A 21,175-nucleotide genomic window follows, 5' to 3' on the forward strand; every position below is an offset into this window, starting at 1 on the left:
TGAAGGGCCTTATAGCCACAGCTAATGCTATTTAGTTCCATCCTCCCATCCATAGCTTTGGGATTCTACCCAAATGTAATGGACTGCAACAGTGAAACACAAAGAACATAGTACAGTTGTGTACACTTACATAAATGTAGATGTCAGTGTATTCACTGTTTGTCGCCATCCCCCTTTTCTACAATTTCTCTTTCCTTCACTATACTCTAAAGCCTTTGTGCTGCATTTGCTTTTGATGAAGGTAAAGTTTGTTGCTAAAAGTGCATTTTTTTATTCATATTGCTGTTTAGTTTTATTTATACATATTCTATATTATATATGTGTAGAATATATATTTTTTTACATGTGTGTGTGTGTGTATATATATATATATATATATATATATATATATATATATATGATATATTGATACATATATGTGTGTATGTATATATATATATATATATATATATATATATATATACACACATATATTTTATATATCATTTTTCTGTATTTATTTTTTTTTATTATTGCTTCCCATTAAGGGGGCATCTGGGGCAAGAAAATCTTATGTAATGGCATCGGCTGCATGTTTTATACCCCTGACTACCTGACGTCATGGAAGAAGAGAGCAACCGACGCAGGACCCAAGACTTTGTTAATCAGACCGACTGAGGGCTACTGCAAGCAGATAACCCAAATATGTGATGACTGCAACAGTGAATACACTCTAGCATCTACATTTATGGAAAGTGTACACAACTGTACTTTTCAACTTTACTTTTTTTGTTCCAGTTTCACACCTGGTAATCACCTACACTCCAAACACTGTGATATGTTTTGGAGGCAGGTGGTACCATCATCTGCAATAGGGTGGATTGTAAGTTTTCCAGCTGTGCCTAGCAGTTAACTCCATTGTGTTTAGTTTTAGTGGCCTTTGGGATAGATGATTGCCTCCCCCACCCCCAAAGGCAGATGTTTAGTGGCCTTTGGCATAGATGATTGCCCTCCCCCACCCCCAAAGGCAGATGTTAATGTTGATCCACCTACCAGTGTAGGCGAAGTTGTGTTTTCTTTTGGCAAAATTCAGTAAATTTTTTTCCCCTTTGCAACTAAGTAAGTTACTTCATCTTAAACGTTCACAGTCCGTCCTTTGCTGTATCAGTGTTTCATAGCATGTAGATGTTTGTGTGTAGAGCTGTGTGCATTAACTATTCATGTTAGTGTGGTTGTTGTGTCGCAGTTGGTGTTTGGATTTATTCTAAACCTATTCGGTCAGTGCTTGAAGGTACCATGTGTTTATGCTGACAGAAGGTGCATTCTGCATATATTTGACAATGCTGACTTAGGCTGGGAAGAGCTTGTATCAACATGTATTGCAAAAGAGTGTTTGAACTGTTGTACGAGTGGTTAGCTTTGCCTCTTGAATTCAGTGGCAGTCTGTCACTAATTTCAAGGATAGTTTAGATCACTCTGGATTAACTTTCAAGGTTATAGGTATCGCTGAACATGAACCTTGTTTGACATTTCCCTGTGGTAGGCTAGAAGAGAACTGAATTTTAGTAAGGTACATTGAGTAGTAGCGTATTTGTAAGATAAGGAAAAAAAAGTATTACTAAAATGGATGTCATAACTTGTAGTTTTGTTAATACTTTGTTTTAATCTATTTCAACCATTATTTTTAGGTATGGATAGTCCATACGGTGGTATGGACAACATGGGCCGGTATGGCTCTGGAATGAACATGGGTGGCATGAGCGGTAAGATACTGTTTGCTCTAGGTTCTAGATGTTTGTACAATGATTGTGTTACTTTCAGAGTTGGTGCATCTTTGGGTGAATGGCCCTGTAGTAGTAAAATGTGGCAGTGTAGTGTGGCTTTGTTTTTATATAGTTGTTTCTTTGCATGTTTAAAAACATTTTCCTTTCCACCCTTTGTCCAGTGTTTCGTGTGGTGTGTATTTGGATTGAAACTTTATATGGTTAATTTTAAATGTGCCTGTCTAGCTTTTACCATCTTAAATCTTGAACTGTCTGGTGGTTTGTAGCTGTTCAGTACCCTTACCCCTGCTGTACATTGTTTTGGCTTACAAGTTGTCTTGCTTAGGTAGTGCTTTAAAGTCATCAAGGGAGTACTATTAGTTTAATTTCAGAGGGGCTGGGTGATTGGTTTGGTTTCTGCAGTGTTCCTTCTTTGTCGACTTTGCTCATATTTTTCAAGTTGTATATTTGTCTTTGTTCCTTTTTATACTTGACTGTAAGACATCTGTTGGATCTACACTGGAAAACCGTGCAGTATGGTGCCCCTCAGATCCATGTAAAGCTTTTAGGCAAGGGAGCTTGTGCTTTTTTCATGGGCCTGATGTTGTACCCAGGCTTCTCAAGCTGTAATTGACCATTTGTTTTAATTTCTTGAATTCACGGTATGTGAATAGTATTTCACTATATTTATTGCTTGCTCTTTGGGGTGCTGTGGAGTCACTTTCATGCCTGTTAGTTGTCTGACGTAGTGGCCTAGCACCATAGGTTTATTTTTACATTTATGAAAATCACTTGAAATACTGCATGTGTTGGGTGTTCTGTGCTCAGGCTAACTTGCAGTGTTATGTCACGTGATGCAGTAGGAAGAGGTAGCGAAAGAAGCTGCGTTTCACTGTGTAAGAGTCTGCTCAGCAGCACATCATTAAAATGGTGCCTGAAAAGGTTCTCCTGTGCTTCAAGGGAACAGTTTCATGTGATTTGGATCAGTCCTTTCTAGAACTGACGACTGGGGAGAAGGGAGTGCACTGTTACATGATGGAAGATTTTCTTTGCAGTTTGCACTGTTGTGCATCCACAAACTGTGAAGCAGGAAGTGGCTTGTCATTTTGATGGCTAGGCTGGTACTACACATTAGCAGTTTTGCTGTGGCACAGTACTGTAATTCTGAAGTGGTTTATGTCTATGCATTTTCTTTCATAGAAAGGTAGTGTTTCATGTGGTACACTAGTAGAAGATTATGCAGCATTGGGGAATGCAGAGAGCGCCCAGCAAGATGTGCATAGAGGATAACCAGGTGAATTAGGCCTTGTGTTTTTATAAGCACAATTTTTGAAACCGGGAGTGTTAGTATTGTATGAGCTGCATTTAATGAAAGCCATCCTCACTTGTCAGTTTTGATTCCTAAGCCATAGGTGTACCAGTCACCTGGACCTTTTATTTTTGAGTGCAGTAACTTGACTCAATATCTTTGAATGTTCAGTTATGTATTTTTCTGTGCAGAATGCATTTTTTTAGCTGTGCACTTCACAATAACTAAGCTGAACTCCATGCATTGAATTTTGCAGTCTAGGTGACTACTCGCTTACTATTATAGTAGTATAAAGGAGGAGAGCTTTAAAATGGCACTTTGATCATTTGCAAGGCCTTTTCTCAGATCCTTTGACTTGTGTGGTTGGGGTACAGTATAAAGATGTATGTGGTTGGGGTACAGTATAAAGATGCTTTTTGAGTGGCCCTAAGATTGCCGTGTTTTTTTAAACTGTAATGGGCTGTTAAAACAATTTTTATTTTAACTGAGTCACTTTCCTGTTTTAAACCATTTTGTTTGTGCTGTAATATATTCGTTGCATTAGGAATATGTTACCAAGAGGTATTCATGCCTCTTCTAGTGTAGATGTCCTTAGTGTTTCACTGTTGCAGTCATCACACTTTGGTTATCTGCCGGTAGGTAGCCCTTAGTCGGCCATAATACCAGAGACTTAGTGTTACTGCGTCGAATGCTGTTGCTTCTTCCATGTCATCAGAGGTATAAAAACAGGCAGCCGACGCAATTACATCAGTCTTTCTTGCCGAGGAGGAGCTCGAAGCAGTTAGCAAGTGCTGGTCAGCTGCTACCTCAATTTTTCGTTTGAGTTAATAATCCTTTTAAAGTCTTCTAAAGCTAAGTACCCAGTTGGGGTCCCTTTTTTTTTGTCCCTCCCTGTCAGTTTTGTTACTGCGTCACCTGTGTAGGCCCAGACCACAATGTCCCTCCCTGTCAGTTTTGTGCCTTGTTTTAACACCCGAACCATTTGTCATTGGGCTATCTTTGTTGCTAAATTCTTTTGCTCTCGATCACTGTATTCCGAAATGGCTTCGGTAAGCCATCCGACTACCGATATTCTGGAATTAATGTAAAGATGGACCGCATAGGTCCAAAAACTGTTAAGCTAGTCGCCAGTCAGCTGCTACTCAGTGAGGCACGTTTACAGCCCCTGATGCCCGCTTCTACGTATATGCCCCGGTATGCTTCTACTATGGAACCAGACTGTCTCTACCTTAGATGAGTCCGGAGCCTCTGTGCAGGCACCGGCTTCTGAGGGAGTTTTTCGTCCTACTGATATTCAAATCAAACTGACTTAATTTTTTAACTAAAACTATTGAGTTTCCTAGGCCCAGAGTACGCACTACACCTAGAAAATAGACTATGAAAGAGTATGCTCAGGCACCCATGCCTGAAAAACAAAAGCTTAGAATGGCTGAAGACCTTATTATGCTGATGAGGGGAAGCCAGCCATCCCTTGCTAAGAGACCAAAAACCCAGTCCCCTACAGGTTTTACAGACAGTCCGATGACTGTTCTTTCTGATTATGAAGACATGCCCTTACCCGCTTGAGGATTCAGATGCAGAGGAATCTATTCCCTCTGCCTCCCCTCCAGAGGATTTTTCTTTTGTTGAAACCTTGCATACCTGAAGGGAGCATTTCCATTGGGAATGCAAAGACTATCCTCAGTCCAAAATGAGAATCAGAATTTTTAGAGTTGCGTCTGCACAGGCCCTTGGCTATACCCCCTGTCCTGGATGTTGTGGATGATGTTTTCATGGAATCAAGTCTTACTCCAGACACTTTACCCATCTGGTTTCCTAGGGGCTGGAGGTATTAGAGTACCTGATTCTCGCAAGTTTCTTTTCAGGAATCCTATTGCTGATCCAGAGATAATTTCCCAGGGACCTAATGGTATTAAGGCTACTGCAGCCAAAAATCCTAGCCCTTTGGACAGGGATTCCAGAAATTTGGACAGATGGGGGTAAGTAGGTATATACCTCTAAGTCTTGCTATCAGAGCATTGAATTGCCAGTTTCACACGCTGAAATACCAACATTATATTATGGAACTTATTAAACAAAAAGTGCTAACCTTTTAAGGTTGTGCAGAAAATAAAGAATTGCAGGAGCTTATGTACTCTGCAGCCAAGTTAGTAAGCATACTTTGCAGTGTAGCTTTGATGCCCTAGAAGCATCTTGCAGAGCAGCAGTTACTGGCTCTGTACTGAGAAGACATGCTTGGCTGAAGGAGCAGACCTTGCCAGATCATGTCCAATATAAATTACTAGACGCTCCTTTGAATAAGGACGGTTTGGCACCAAAGCAGAAGTTCTTAAGATGGAAGAAAAGGCTAAATCCTATGCAAACTGTTAAGAGTTCCTACAAGTGCAGCCACCTAGATTGAGTAGGCATTGCCCTTCAAAACACTGGTAATTTCCAGCCCCCCTCCAAGCCTTCCCAAACAAGACTCGGGGGAAACGGACCTTCCAGATTACAGTCTCAGGATATGCAGAGATCTGAGCAGTGGAGTGCCCCCACCCCTAAAGCAGGGAGTGGTAAGCCACGTCAAGGAAAAACTCACAATGACTTCTCAACTCTACTTCCCAGCCCTGCCCAATTGCTTGTGCTCCTAGGAGGAAAACTTGCCCTTCATGCAAAAAACTGGATGTCCATTCCTCTGGGCCGATGAGTCCTCAACATTGTATCCCAGGGTTACAAATTTTTATTTCCATTCACTGCCAACCCCAAGTGGGTTTCCAGACCTTTCTTCAAACCAGTGGGCAGAGGCCCAAAACCAAGTACTTTCCTTGCTCAAGCCTGTGCCAGTAGAACAGAGTGGCCAACGATTCTACGCAAGATTTTTCCTGGTACCCAGGAAAGAGGGCTCTTGGCGCCCAATCCTGGATCTTTCCACTCTCAACACCTCCCTGGTGGTACCACAATTCAAGATGCTTACCCTACAACAGCTTCTCCCAATGTTGGGCTTCTTTTAAGTCTAGGGTGACTAACCAGGCATCCTTGGCTATCTGCACATCCCCATAAGGGCGTCATGCAGGAAGTATGCAAGTTTCAGAGCAGGGTCTATGCATTATCACTTCTCTGCACTTCTCTTTGGCTTATCTACTGCGCCCAGAGTATTCACAAAATGCCTGGTTCTTGCCATTGCATACTGCAGGCAGAGAAAAATCCAAATTTACCCTTACTTGGATGACTGCCTGATTCAGGCGGACAGTCAAAAAGTTGCTGCTTCAGCACTTGGCATTTATAAAAAGCTTTCTCTCTTCATTGGGGTACAGCAACGAAAAGAAATCACAACTGATACCCAGTCAAAAGATTGTATTCCCGGGAGCAAGCTTGGACACAGCTTCCAGATGGCATTCATCACTTCAGCAAAACAGGCCTATCTGACAGATTACTTCAAACAAATGGCCACCAAAACCCAGCTATCTACAAGATAAATACTGCAAAGCCCTAGGTTTCATGGCTTTCTGTATTCTAATTCCATATGCAAGACTACATATGAGGTAACTTCACTGGTACTCAAGTCTTTGCCAACATTCTCAGGACCTGGAAACAGTTATTCCTGTCGTACCTTGTCCAAGGACAAAGTTCCTTTGTTATGCAGAAGCATGCAACCACAACAAAGGACTGCCTTTTACTCTACCCCATGCCACCCTGACCAGACTCATCAGACTATGCATGGTGGGCCCACATGACTGGCAAATGTATTCAGGGTCACTGGAGCCAAAGTCAAATTCTCCTGCACATCAACCAAAAAGAGATGCTAGCCATACACAATGCCCTGACAGCTTTCAGACACCTACTCTTTCCAGGACAACTGCTGATAACAGACAACACCACAGCGATGTGGTACATGACCAAGCAGGGGGAACCCATTATACACACTGCAGGTTAGCCATGGCCCCATGGAATGACAACCAAATCCATCAACAAGCTTAATTCCTGCCAGGTAAACAAAACTCACTGACAGACGACTTAAGTAGAAATCTCCTAGACCCACACGAGTGGAAATTTGAGGCCTGCACTTTCAACCTTCTGATCCAGAAATGGGGGACTCCAGAGGTGGATCTCTTTGCCTCCCCCGACAACCACCGGTTGAGCAAATTCTGCACCATGAACCCTCACAGCAGGGCCTGGAAGGTGGATGCACTGTGATTTCAATGGGCAAACCTCTCAATCTGTGCCTTTCCTCCTCTGCCCCTTCTCTCAAGAGTTGTACTCGAGATAAGAGAAAGGCCAAGGACAATTCTGATTGCCCCGGACTGGCCACGGCAGTACTGGTACCCACTCCTGTACAGCCTGACAACGGTGCCACTCTGGCACCTACACCAGACCCCAACCCTGCTTTCCCAGCAAGAGGGACAGATTTTGCATCCACAATTGCAAACCCTAAATCTTGCAGCCTGGCTTATTCCTTAGATACTACACCAACAACCCTATGCAAACAGATGCTGGATGTCATCCTTGAAGCCAGAAGGCCCAATACTAGGAAAACCGTCAAAAAGTGCCTATAGCATAGAGTAAAACACCAAGGTAGTTTTCCAGGCTGAATTTTATTCCAAATACACACGAAACTTCACAGGTAAAAAGCACACACAAACGCCTTTGCAGTACACGCATTTTCGTCTCTGTAATCAAACTTCCTCAGATGACCAGTGTTACTGATGCATCAGGATATCGGTAGAGCTGCCGCCTTCGGAACAGGCAAAAGGCCCACAAACACGCATCTTGTGACACTTCTTGCCTTGCCCGTTTTGATAAGTGAACTGCCCGTTTGCTATTTCTATATTAAATTTACATATGATTTTGAAGAGACGGTGAATCATATACTTAATGCATCAGGTAAGCAAAAAGCTATTTATGGGGATTTTAATTTTAGCAGTTGCTGAGTACTAGGAAATACTTTGCTGAAAAGTGGAAAAGGTGTTCTTGGATTCAGTCTAAAGGAAAAGACACAGCACTGCCCTCCTTACCTCTAGTCCTGGATTACCTAGCAGATATACTCCACAGAGGGCCTGTCCTTTTCCTCCATTAAGATCCATGACTCTGCCACCTCGGCTCATTACAATACTAAGCCACCCCTTTTCTCTCACCCTCTCATCAAACAGTTCCTGAGAGGGGCAGACTACTTAAGGCCACCAAGTAGAGCACCCACCCCTGCTTGGGACCTTAACTTTGTACTGGCAAAGCTCACGCTTCCCCCTTTTGAGCCTGCTACTTCAACAGAGTTAAAATTCCTCTCTCGGAAAACAGCCTTGCTTCTGGCCATCACTTCAGCTAGATGAGTGTCTGAGTTACAAGCACTAATGACTGCGGAACCCTTCATTTTCCATGCCGGCAGGGTTTCCCTCAGGACTAACCCTTCCTTTATGCCTAAAGTGGTGTCCAATGTGGCTCTCAACCAATCCATCAATTTGCCTACCTTCTTCCTAACCCTCAGAATAAAGGGGGAAAGGATCCTGCACTCTTTGGACGTGCACAGACGGCTCAGGTTCTACCTTGATATGACTAAGCTTTTCAGAAAATCTGACCAGCTGCTAGTCAGCTTTGCAACAGGGGCAAGAGGGCAAGGCCATTTCAAAACAAACCATTTCCAAATGGATAGCACACTGCATCCATTTCTGCTGCAAGCACCATGGAAATCCAACCCCTCAGGGGGTTAGAACACATTCCACTAGGGCTACATCTACCTCTACAGCATTTCTCAGGGGAGTCCCTGCCTGGAAGCTGCTACCTGGAGTTCTGTACACACCTTCACCAAGCATTACCACCTGCCTGTCTTTTCCAAATCCAGGGCAGGATTTGCTACAGCAGTCTTGCAAGGCCTTCTGGCCAACCCTAACTCTTCTTGACTGCCTCCACCCTTCCTCAGCATTGGGAATCAACCCAAGTGTGATGATTGAAGCAGTGAAACACTAAGAACATTGTACAGTTGTGTACACTTGCCGTAAATGTAGATGTTGAGTGTATTCACTGTTGCAGTCCTGGATGTTCATTGTGTTACACTGCTGCAATCATTACACTAGAGTTATCCTGCCGTCAGGCGGTCCCGCAGTCGGCCAGAGTTCCAAAGTCTTGGTCCGGCGTCTGTTGCTGTCACTTCTTCCCTGACGTCAGTGCACCAGGGGTATACAAGATGCATCCGACGCCATTTTCTTCAGTCTTTCTTGCCGCGTGGTGCCCGAAGCAGAAGCAGTTTGCAAGTGCCTGTCGGCAGACTCCTGAGATTTTTGAAGTCTAATTTCAGATCCGAAGCCTTCAATAAAGCTAAGTACCCCATTGGGGAAACTTTTTTTCTTGCCTCAGACCGATGTCAGAAAAAGTTAATAATTGTATTTCTCATGGGAAGCAAATACCGCATAAGGACTTCCACTCTTACTGTATTCCATGCCTAGGCCTTGATCACGACGTCACTAGTTGTCTGTTTTGTGCTAGATTTAACAAACGCACTATTAAAACGACGTTTTGATTTTGCTTTGCACTACTTTGGTCGAAGGTTCAATTATACTATGCCGTCGGATCAACAGACTACCACAAGGATAAAGACAGGCATCCGAGGTCCAGAACTGATGACGAAACCTCTTCTAGGCCAGTCGCCGGTTCTCAGTGAGGTGCTTTCGCAGCCCCTGACGCCCGCTACCTCAGAACCACAGGCCGACTCCGACTCCCAGGTGGAGACAACTAGGTCTCTGGAAACTCAAGGTATTGGGCCTATGGAAACTAATCCCTCAGATGGGTCCGGAGCCGCTGATCAGGCATTGGCTTCTGAGGGTGTCTTCAGACCTCACAACTTACCATTAAAGCAACAGCCAAGACAAAAGTACCATTAAAGACAAAGAAGCAAGTGCAGCATTCTCCTGGACAGTCCTCCATGTCTAAGAAACAGATGCTTAAAATGGCCGAAGACCTCATTACTCTAATCAGGGGTTCCCATCCCCCTCCTGAGAAAAGGCCTAGGCAGGATACAAGCTATGATTCCTCTGATCAGGTTTCCATTTCCTCTGATTCCTCTTCAGACCAGGGATACTCTCTACCCCCCTGTGAGGACTCTGATGCTGAAGAATCTATCCCTTCAGCCTCTCCTCCTGAGGGTTATTCTTTTGGGGAAATTTTACATACCATGAGGGAGCATTTCCATTGGGAAAATCAGGATTATTCAGAATCCAAGAAAAGGTTCAGGGATTTCCTTTTATTGCCTCAGCACAGGCCCCTGGCTATTCCGCCTGTCTAGGTATTGTGGATGATGTGTTCTCTGAATCCAGCTTATCTCCTGATTCTTTGTCCCCTGCACCAGCCAAGCCAGATAGGTATAGAATCTCTGACTCTCAAGTTTCTTTATAAAAACCCTTCTGCTGATCCAGAAACTATTTCCCAGGGTCCAAAAGGGGTTAAGGCTTCCATTGCAAAAAATCCAGTACCCTCTGACAGATTCTAGAGCTTTGGATAGATGGGAGAAGAAAGTTTACACTTCTGCAACTTTAGCAGTAAAGGCTTTAAATTGCCAGTTTCTTATGCTTAAGTACCAACAATATTTAATGGCTCAGTTAAAACAGAAAATGCTTGCAAGCTCAGAAGCTCCTGACTGTAAAGAAATTCAGGATTTATTGCATGCAGTTGAACAGGTGGGAAAACATACTCTGCAATGTGGTTTTGATTCTTTAGAGGCCTCTTGTAGAGACAGTTACAGGTTCTGTGATTCGAAGACATGCTTGGTTAAAAGAACAGAGTTTACCTGATCATGTTAAGGCAAAATTATTGGATGCTCCTTTACAGCATGATACCTTGTTTGGTGTTAAGGCAGAAGAGGTGTTAAAGAAAATGGAGGATAAAGCTCAATCTATGCAAACAGTCAAGAATTTCTTACAGGTACAGCCACCTCGATTTAGCAGAAATTGGCCAACAAAGAATTGGTCCTTTCCCGTGTCAGACAGGCCACAGAGGCAGATAAAGACGCCCAAGAGGCAGATCTCAACCCCAAGGCTCTAACGGACGACAGTGGGGCACCTCATCCCCAAAAGGAGGTGATGACAAGTCTCAACCTTAAAGGAAACAGTCCCAATGACTTCCCCTTTCCTACGCCAAGCACTTCCCTTTTGGCAGCCCCTTAGGGGGAAAACTAGCACTTTTTTCTCAGAACTGGCAAACAATCACCCAAGACAAATGGGTTATGAATATTGTCTCAAGGTTACAGGTTCCACTTTCACACTTTACCAAGGCTAAAAGGAATGCCATACTGCCGCAAAACCAATGGGCAGAGGCACAAAAACAAATTTCAGCCCTCATGGACATGAGAGCTATTCAAAAAGTACCACAACAGGAACAAGGACAAGGATTTTACTCAAGACTCTTCCTGGTCCCCAGAAAGGATAAGGTCTGGAGTCCAATACTAGACCTTTCAACTCTATATACTTACCTGGATATTCCGAAATTCAAAATGTTGACATTACAGCAGCTTCTACCCATGCTGGGCAAGAAGGCTTGGCTTGTTACTCAGGACCTCAGAGGCATACCTGCATGTCCCTATCAGACAAAATTGCAGAAACCTCAAATTCAAAGCTGGTACAATGCACTACCAATTTTCTGCACTGCCCTTTGGCTTATCTACTGCGCCCAGGGTCTTTACAAAGTGCCTGGCACCAGTAATTGCAAAGTAATTCAGATATATCCATACCTGGACAACTGCCTCATTCAAGCAGAGACAAAGGACATTCTTCTAAAGCATCTGGCGTTTGTAAAAAAGGTTGCTAATTTCTCTAGGGTACACAGTAAACTAAAAGAAGTCAAACTAGTGCCCTCACAATAGATTATATTCCTGGGTGCCAGCTTAAATACAACGGCCCAGATAGCTTATCTCACGCCAGACAAACAAGTTCCACTAACTCAATATTTTCAATTACTGGCAAAAAAAGTCCCATCTCCCTGCAAGAAAAATTCTGCAGGCCCTGGGGTTTATGGCATCCTGCATACTACTATTACCATATGCCAGACTGCATATGAGGAAATTACAATGGTACCTAAAAAGTGTTTGGACTCGACACTCAAGTTTAGAAGCAGTAATACCAAAGATTCCCTGTCTACAACAGGAGTTTCAATGGTGGGCACAGGCATGTCACCTAAACAAGGGTCAGCCTTTTACTCTACCCACAGCCAGGCAGATACTAACAGATGCTTTGGATTACGCCTGGGGAGCACACATGGCAGGAAAATGCATTCAGGGCAAGTGGACCACAGACCAAATGCATCTTCACATCAATCAAAAAGAGATGTTGGCTGTTCAAAATGCCCTAACAGCTTTCAAGGACCTTCTGCATCCAGGATAATTATTAGACAACACCACAGTTATGTACATAAACAAGCAAGGGGGCAGTCATTGTTATCCCCTATGCAGGCAAGCCGTGACTTTGTGGACCACAGCTCTAACGTATCAAGTTCATCTGCAAGCACAATTCCTGCCAGGAAAGAAAAGTACTCTGGCAGACTATCTAAGCAGAAATATCATGGACCCTCACGAATGGAAATTGAATCCACAAATCTTCAGCATGGTAACTCAAAAATGGGGATGCCCAGACATGGATCTTTTTGCCTCCCCACTGAATTGCCAACTACAAAAATTCTGCACAAGGACTTAACACACACAAGCATGGAAAGTGGATGCTCTCTCGTTCAGCTGGAAAAACGTAAAAGTTTATGCCCTCCCGCTACTTGCCTCTTTTTTCAAAGGTACTCGTAAAAGCCAGACAAGAAAAACCGCAGATGATCCTGATTGCTCCAGACTGGTCACACCAGCACTGGTACCCAATCTTAAAGAACTTGACTCAAGGCCCACAATGGATTTTTGCCTCAAATTCCACACCTTCTGACTCAACAAAACAATCCGATCCTGCACGGCCAGCTCAAAACCCTAAACCTGGCTGCATGGCAGATTCATTAGTCAAACAGGCAACACCTCTCTCTCTCTAAAGCTGTTATGGATGTCATTTTGGAGGCCAGGAGGCCTAGCACCAGGAAAGCGCTTACACAGAAAAATGGAAGAGATTCTGCTCCTGGAACCGGGCTCAAAGCCTTGACCCTCTTGTCCCAAACATTCTTCAGATTTTACAATACTTAACTGAGATGCTGGACAAAGGCCTATCCTTATCAGTTAAGATCCACACCTCTGCCATTTCAACACATTACAACATGAATCCTCCTTTATTCTCTTATCACTTGCTAAAGCAGTACCTCAGAGGGGCAAAAAACATAAGACCGCCCAGGAGAGCACCAACACCAACTTGGGACCTCAATTTCGTTTTGGAAAAACTGACCCTGCCACCTTTTGAGCCAGCCAATACAGCCGATCTAAAATTTTTATCCTGGAAAACGGCTCTGCTCCTGGCAGTAACTTCAGCACGAAGAGTCTCTGAGCTACAGGCATTAATGGTAGTGGAACCTTTTATAATTTTTCATCAGGACAGGGTTTCTTTAAGGAGAAACACTACCTTTATGCCAAAGGTGGTATCTAGTGTGGCTCTTAACCAAACCATCCATTTGCCAACTTTTTATCCAAACCCCTAAAATAAAGGGGAGAAACTTCTGTACTCTTTGGACATACGCAGGCAGCTACGCTTCTGCTTGGACAAAACAAAAGCTTTCAGGAAAACCTGAGCAACTGTTTGTAGCATGTGCTGTAGGATCACAGGGCAAGGCCATCTCAAAGCAGAACATCTCCAAATGGATAGGACACTATTCGTTACTGCTACAGATAGCATGGAAAATCAGTCCCTAGTAACATTAGGCCACATTTCACTAGGGAAACAGCCACTTCAACGGCCTTTCTCAGAGTACCTACCAAGGAAATTTTGGAGGCTTCAACTTAAGTTCAGTGCACACCTTTAGCAAGCATTACCACTTGCCTCTTTACTCTAAATCCAGAGCAGGATTTGCCACTGCAGTTCTGTAGGGCCTCCTAGCCAATCCTAACTCTTTATAGACCAGCCACCCAACCTTAGCTTTGGGATTCTACCCAAGTGTAATGACTGCAGCAGTGTAACATGATGAACATAGTACAGTTTTGTACCTGCCATAAATGTAGATGCTAGTGTTCACACTGCTGCAGTCCAGGTTACCCTCCCTCCATCCCCTCTGTCCTAGCTGGACTTGCACCACAAAGGTTGTACAAGAAAGAAAGGTATTTGCTTGTAACTGAAGGTATTGTTTTTATTTTATTTTATATATATATTGGCAATATATTGCCTACCTACTTGGGGGAACCTGACATCTGGGGCAAGAAAAACTGAAGAAAATGGCGTCTGATGCATCTTGTATATCCCTGGCGCACTGACGTCAGGGAAGAAGCGACAGCAACCAACACCGGACCAAGACTTTGGAACTCTGGCTGACTGCGGGGACCGCCTGACGGCAGGATAACCCTAGTGTAATGACTGCAGCAGTGTGAACACTCTTAACATGTACATTTATGGTAGATACAAAACTGTACTTTTCCCTCCCTCCAGCCCCCCCCCCCCCTGATTTTCTCTTCTCTCTATCTTTTCTCTGTGGCTATTCCTACTGGTATGGGTATTTACTTTTTTTACTGGTGGTGTTTTCCACACCATTTCCTAGCTCCCTGTTTGAGGGCTCCTGACATTCTGGGGCAAGAAAAACTCATGTAATGGCATCTGCTGCCTATTTTTATACCTCTGATGACCTGACGACATGGAAGAAGTGACAGCATCCAATGCAGAAATACTAAGTCTTTGCTGTTCTGGCCGAATGAGGGCTATCTGCAGGCAGATAACCCAAGTGTGGTGACTGCAACAGTGAATATACTGTATTTATGGTAAGTGTACTTAACTGTACTTTAATTCTCTCGGGCCTCAAAGCCAGGCCACTCCTAGGAAATCTGCTTCTAGCCTTCATTTTTCTACTGCTCCCTCACCCCAAGCTCAAATGCTTAAAATGCCGGAGGATCAAGTCTCCCTTATATGTGGTACTCAAGCCCCCACTCCAAAAAGGTAAAAGGGTTCATTCTCCAGAAATTGACAGGCCAAGAGTCTGATGACTGCCTTTGAAAAGGAACAGCCCTTAACTGTTTGAGGATTCAGATGCAGACAAATCTATCCCCTCTTTCTCCCATCCAGAGGAACTCTCCTTCAGGGAAATCCTTCACTGTCTCTGGGAACATTTTCAGTGGGAATATCTGGACCTGCCCCAGCACAGACCCTTGGCCATCCCACCTATTCTAGAAGTGGTGGATGATGATGATTTCCTTTCATCCAGTTTTAGCCCCTGATGCCCTGCCTCTTGCTCTAGCTTAAACCTGACAGGTACTACAGAGTACCGGATTCTCACAAATACCTGTACAGGAACCCTGCTGCAGACCCTGAGGTCATTACACAGGGACCCAAAGGAGCTAAGACTAGTTCTGTCAAGAATCCTCTTCCTTCTGACAGACACCCGAGCTCTGGACAGATGGGGTAAGAAAGTATACACCTCTGCAACCTTGGCTATTGCAGCACTTAATTGTCCGTTCCATATTTAGAATATCAACAACACACTACCTCTCCTAACGGTGCCAACTCAAGAGCTGGCAGAATTACTACACTCTGCTTGTCAAGTGGCCAAGCACTCCTTACAACGTGGATATTACGCCCTGGAAGCCTCTGGCAGGGCAGCATTGATGGGATCTGTTATTAGAAGACATGTATGGCCGAAGGAACAACCTCTCCCTGATCGCGTCAAGTCTAAACTTATTGATGCATCCCTAGATAAGGAATGCCTGTTTGGGGAAAAAAGCAGAAGAGGTGATTAAAAAGATGAAAGGCAAAGCAAAATATGTGCAAAGAGTAAAAGGTTTCTTTCAAGTTTAACCGCCCAGATTTAGCAGGAACTTCCCCTCTAAGCACTTGGCCTTCCCTGCACCCAGCAGACAGGGTCAAAGTAAGTCCCGCAGGGCCAGGGCAACCAGGCCGCTATCCCAGGGCCAGCAAAAAAGCAATCAATGGACCATTTCCGCCTCTAAGGCAGTGAGTTGTAAGCCAAGCTTCTATGGTAAGCACTTACAATGACCCCCCCCCTTTCACTTCACTCATCTAAAACTAGGATGAAGGCTCTCTCTCCAAGGACAATTAGGTCTCTAACCAAGGACCAATGGGAATTAAAATAATTTCTCAGGGATACAGGTTCTCCTTCAGTGAACTCCCAATTCCAAGAGGGTACCCAGACCTCCCCTCAAGCCAGTGGGCAGAGGCATTAAAACAGGTAAAAACCCTAATACTCCAGAGGGCAGTAGAACCTGTCCCTCCGGATCAAACAGGAAAACGTTTTTACTTCAGACTATTCCTTGTTCCCAGGAAAGAGGGCACTTGGTGCTCCATCCTGGATCTATCCAAACTGAACACCTCTTTGGTGGTCCCCAGATTCAAATGCTAACCTTGCAGCAGCTTCTGCCTATGCTCTCACAAAATGCCTGGCTGGTGACATAGACCTAAAAGATGCCTACCTCCACATCCCCATCAGGAAATCATGCAGAAAAGTCCTGCTCCTGCGCTTCAGAGCAGGCAGTCAGCCCTTATCTACTGCTCCCAGAGTATTCACCAGATACTTGGCCCTGGCTATAGCATTCTGCAGACAGAGAAATATACGGATTTGCCCTTATCTGGGCAACTGCCTTATTCAGGTGAACAGCAAAGAAAAGTTGCTCCAGGATCATCTTTGTCAAAAAACTCTCAACTTCTCTAGGGTTCACCATCAACAAGGAAAAGTCAAAGCAAAACCCCACCAGGAAGATTGTTTTCCTGGGAGCTGTGCTAAGACGCAGGAACCCTAATGGCCTTCCTGTCCCCAGAAAAGCAGTGTCCTGCCTCTCTACTTCACCCAGCTGGCTTCCAGAAGTCACCTCACTGCGAGGAAGCTCCTACAAGCCCTGGGATACATGGCATCTTGCATCCTTCTCAACCCTCTCGCCAGGCTTCACATTAGAAAGCTTCAGTGGTACTTAAAGAACCTTTGATGTCAGCACTGTGTCCCTAGAGACCGCACTCCCATTGATCTCTTGCATAAGGAATGAATTTCTCTGGTGGGCAGAGGCCTGTGCCATTGACAAGGGTCTTCCTTCATCCTCCGCCCTTCTGGTCAGACTATCAGACATAGCTTGGGGCGCTCACCTAGCAGGCAGGTGTAGCCAAGACCTTTGGAACACCCAGCAACTTCACTAGCACATCAACCAGAAAGAAATTATGGCAGTGCAAAACACTTTGACTTCCTTCCAACCCCATCTCAGGCCAGGGGTCCGCCTTATAAAAAAACAAGCACCACAGTAATGTGGTACATCAACAAGCAGGGGGGCACCCAGTCTTGTCCCCTGTGCAGGTTAGCCAAGAGTCTGTGGCTTACAGCCACCTCCATGGAGTTGCACCTAATTGCCCAATACTTACCAGGGATTAACAACACACTGGCGGACCACCTAAGCAGAAACTTACTGGACCCCCACAAATGGCATCTCCACAGAGATCTTTTCTGCAAATCACCCAGGAGTGGGGACCCCAGAGGTGGACCTCTCTGCCTCGCATCTCAACCACCAGCTGCACAAGTTTTGTTTCGGTGAGTATCACTTCCTAGCATGGAAGGTGGATGCCTTGACCTTCCCCTGGAGCCTCTCTCTGTGTAAGCATACCCTCCTGTGCCCCTTCCCAAGATTCTGAAAAAATAAGAGGAGAAACCAAAGGCCACCCTCATCAGTCCAGATTGGCCCAGACAGCATTAGTACCCCTTAGTACGCAGTCTGACCTTACAGCCCCCCCAAGCTGCTTCCCCTAAGGTCAGACCTCTTGTCCCAGGGAAGGGGGAAGGGTCTGCACCCAGATCTACATACTCAAACTTTCAGCATGGCTCGTACACTAAAAACTAACAAGAAGTCACTGTAAAGCAAACAGGTCCTGGACATAATCACAAGGCCAGAAAGCGCAGCACAAGAAAATCTTGTGCAGGAAAATGGAGAGGATTCTGCTCCTGGAAACAATCCAAAGGGGAAGGGGCAGTAACTCCCAACCTTCCAGCCCTTTCATCCTGGATTACTTAGCAGTGTTGCTCAATAGTGGCCTCTCCTTCTCTATTAAAATCCATGTCTCTGCCAATTATGATTCAGACCCACCCCTCTTCTTTCATCCTTTGATTAAGCAGTCCATCAGAGGGGCTTCTAATATCAGGTCTCCCAGAAGACTTTTCTACTCCACCCTGGGACTGGAATTGTGTGTTTAAAGAAACTAACCTTACCTCATTTCGAACCTGCCGCTTAAACAGAATTGAAATGCCTCTCCTGGAAGACTGCCATCCTACTAGCTATCACCTCAGCCAGAACTTCAAGCTCTCATGGCTGTTGAGCCCTTCATAATTTTCCATGCAAACAATCTCCCGAAGGACTAATCCGTCCTTTATGCCCAAGGTTTTATCTGATGTGACCCTTAACCAGGCCATACACCTTCCCACCTTCTTTCCCAACCCTCAAAACAAGGGGGAAGAATTATACACTCACTAGACGTGCACAGACCACTCAGATACTATCTGGACCCCGCACTAAGCCATTCAGAAAAACTGACCAGCTTCTTGTAAGCTTTCCCCCAGGGGCAGAGGGGAAGCCCATTTCCAAATGGATTTCACACTGTATCCATTTTTGCTACAGACTACATTAGAAACACCCAGTGTTTGAAGGTTGCCAATGTCTTTGTTTATAAGTTCCATGATAATGCGTTCCATGCCCTTGCATCTGTGGCATATTGTCTACTCAGAGGCGATCTCTTCTTAACATACAAGGCCATGTCAAACCCTGAGCTGTTGTACATGCTCCACTTAAAGAAATCCCAATCCCTCAGAGCCACACGCTCCAGGGATCTAAACCTTATCACGTTGAACAAAACATGCTGGAGGGATAGGTTCCTGACCCAGAGACTCCACATACTCTGGAATAGACTGCCCATACATGTCAAGCAGAGCGCCTCATTGGCCCTCTTCAAAAGGAACCTTGATTGGATGGGAGATAGGAAATTCACCCCGGGGATCACTTCAGTTGCCCTGCTAGACAGGGGCCCAGAGAAGTAAATATTGTGGGGAAAAAATTTCCAGGGAATTTTTATGGCTAAGCTTGCGTAGGCCTTAGGGCCGATAGCATAGTACCAGCCTATGAACCTATCCCTAGGTCAAGCCGTACCCACTTCACTAGGGCAACCTCCACTGCCTTCCTCAGAGGAGTACCTACTAGGGACATATTGGAAGCGGCCACCTGGACCTCTGTCCATACCTTTACAAAGCATTACCACCTACTTCTCTTTTCAAAGTCTAGGCAGGGTTTGCCACTGCAGTTCTGCAGGGCCTCCTGACCCATATCAAGGACTCTTATCTATACTTCCACCATTTACCTCAGCTTTGGGAATCCTCCCACAGGTGATGACTGCAACAGTGAAACACAAAGAACATGGTACACTTACCATAAATGTAGATGTTCGTGTATTCATAGTTTCAGTCTAGGTTTCCCTCCCTCCATCCTCCTTTTCACATCTTCCCCTAGGGGAACACATACATGCATCCCAAGGTGGCTCTTGGCCACCAGGACCACTTCTCTCTCCCCTTGTGCTTCTGATGGGTTAGGGCAAGAAAAACTGATGTAATGGCATCAGCTGAACTACTTTATAGTACTGATGACCTGATGGACTAAAGGTGACAGCAGCCAGCACACAAAAACATTGACTCTAGTATTCGGGCTGGCCGAGGGCTACCACGGCAGGGATAACCCACAGGTGATGACTGCAACAGTGAATACTAACATCTACATTTATGTTAAGTGCATACAAATGTACTTTTTTGTGGCTCTAAAATGGAAAACTATCTGCCCAGTGTCAACCCCGGTGGCAGAAGTAAGATGTACAAGATTTTGAAATTTCCATTTTTTTGCCTCTGCGTGAGCTGGGCATTGCGTTTATCAGATCTTGAGCCAAAATCAAAGACTAGCTCAGGACTGTTAAAGAACCTGCAGCCATTCTTGGGTCAAGTCTCAATTTCAGGGGTCCTCCCTTAAAAAAGAAAATGGGAACCGTATGTTTTGATTCCGTGGATAGTGAGGCAGGTGAAATGGTGTATGTTGACCTGAGGACTGACTAGAAAGTTTAAAGCAAGAAGTCCAGGTCCCCTGCTTCTTTGAAACGTGTTCATTTTTCAGGGTTATGGTTACTTCCTGATAAGAATCCATGTTAGTTTCTAGGATGTCTGTGAATTCTTGAAGGGGTGAGGTATTTTTCTCCAATGAGCTGCCAGAGTGCTTTGGAAGGATAGTTTTAATCTTATGTCCTTGCCATTAAATTCTACAGTTGATAAACTCAAATATTTAACTTTTTCTGTCTGAATTGAAGGGCAAGGTCTTGAGTATGGTACTGGACTTGTGCAGCTTCACCATCAAGGATGCCAAGTATTCTAAGCATATGATGGTGTGGCAAGAAGTTAGGAGTAAAGGAGATTATGGTGTCTGTGCACACAGCTTCTACTTAAAGACTAGTTCTAGTCCTGAGATTAAGCCTAGACTTAACTTTTCAAGTACTTTTGCCGTGCACATGTCATCATGCCTTCTTGGTACCATGGTTCTGAAAGGTTCTTACAGCCTCACAGCTGTAGCTAGGGCTGATGAGGTAGTATGTTTTCAAAGCAAGGTTTATAGCTTCTAATTTTCTTATTCTTTCAAAGAACTACTGCTTTGAGTGCCTTAGAAAAAGCAAAATAAGAAGGCTTGTGCTGTTAAGCACACTTTTTAAAAGCAGTTGTAAAGGATCACCAAAAAGAGCAAAACCCCTCTTCAAACCAGGACATTCTAACATGTTGACTGATGTTCTTCGTGTTTTACTGTTCCAGTCGTCACACTTCGGTTATCTGCCTGCAGGTAGCCCTCAGTCGGCCCGAATAACAGTCTTGGGATTTTTTGTGTGTGATGCTGTTGCTTCATCCATGACGTCAGGGGCATAAAACATGCAGCCAATGCCATTGCATTAGTGTTTCTTGCTGCGCTGGAGCCTGAAGCAGAAGCATTTCGCAAGTGCCGGTTGGCAGCTACCTGAAATTTTCGTTTTTAAGTTTCAAACCTGAAGTC

The 21,175-nt window shown here is 44.5% G+C and overlaps 1 protein-coding gene across 3 annotated transcripts in view; it reads left to right on the top strand.

Annotated features, from left to right (window-relative positions):
* HNRNPM (heterogeneous nuclear ribonucleoprotein M) overlaps positions 1 to 21,175 on the top strand; it is a 278,079-nt gene that overhangs the window by 166,677 nt on the left and 90,227 nt on the right. For 2 of the 3 annotated variants that reach the window (XM_044090678.1, XM_044090680.1), the window contains one exon: positions 1,668 to 1,742. The exons of the other annotated variant lie outside the window; for it this stretch is intronic. In XM_044090678.1, the coding sequence (XP_043946613.1) occupies positions 1,668 to 1,742 (75 nt within the window). The remainder of the gene's footprint in view (positions 1 to 1,667; positions 1,743 to 21,175) is intronic. 3 annotated transcript variants of the gene reach the window in all.

Source organism: Protopterus annectens, chromosome 13.part0 (genome assembly GCF_019279795.1).
Source record: "Protopterus annectens isolate FY-2018-M chromosome 13.part0, PAN1.0, whole genome shotgun sequence".
Taxonomy (NCBI): domain Eukaryota; kingdom Metazoa; phylum Chordata; order Ceratodontiformes; family Protopteridae; genus Protopterus; species Protopterus annectens.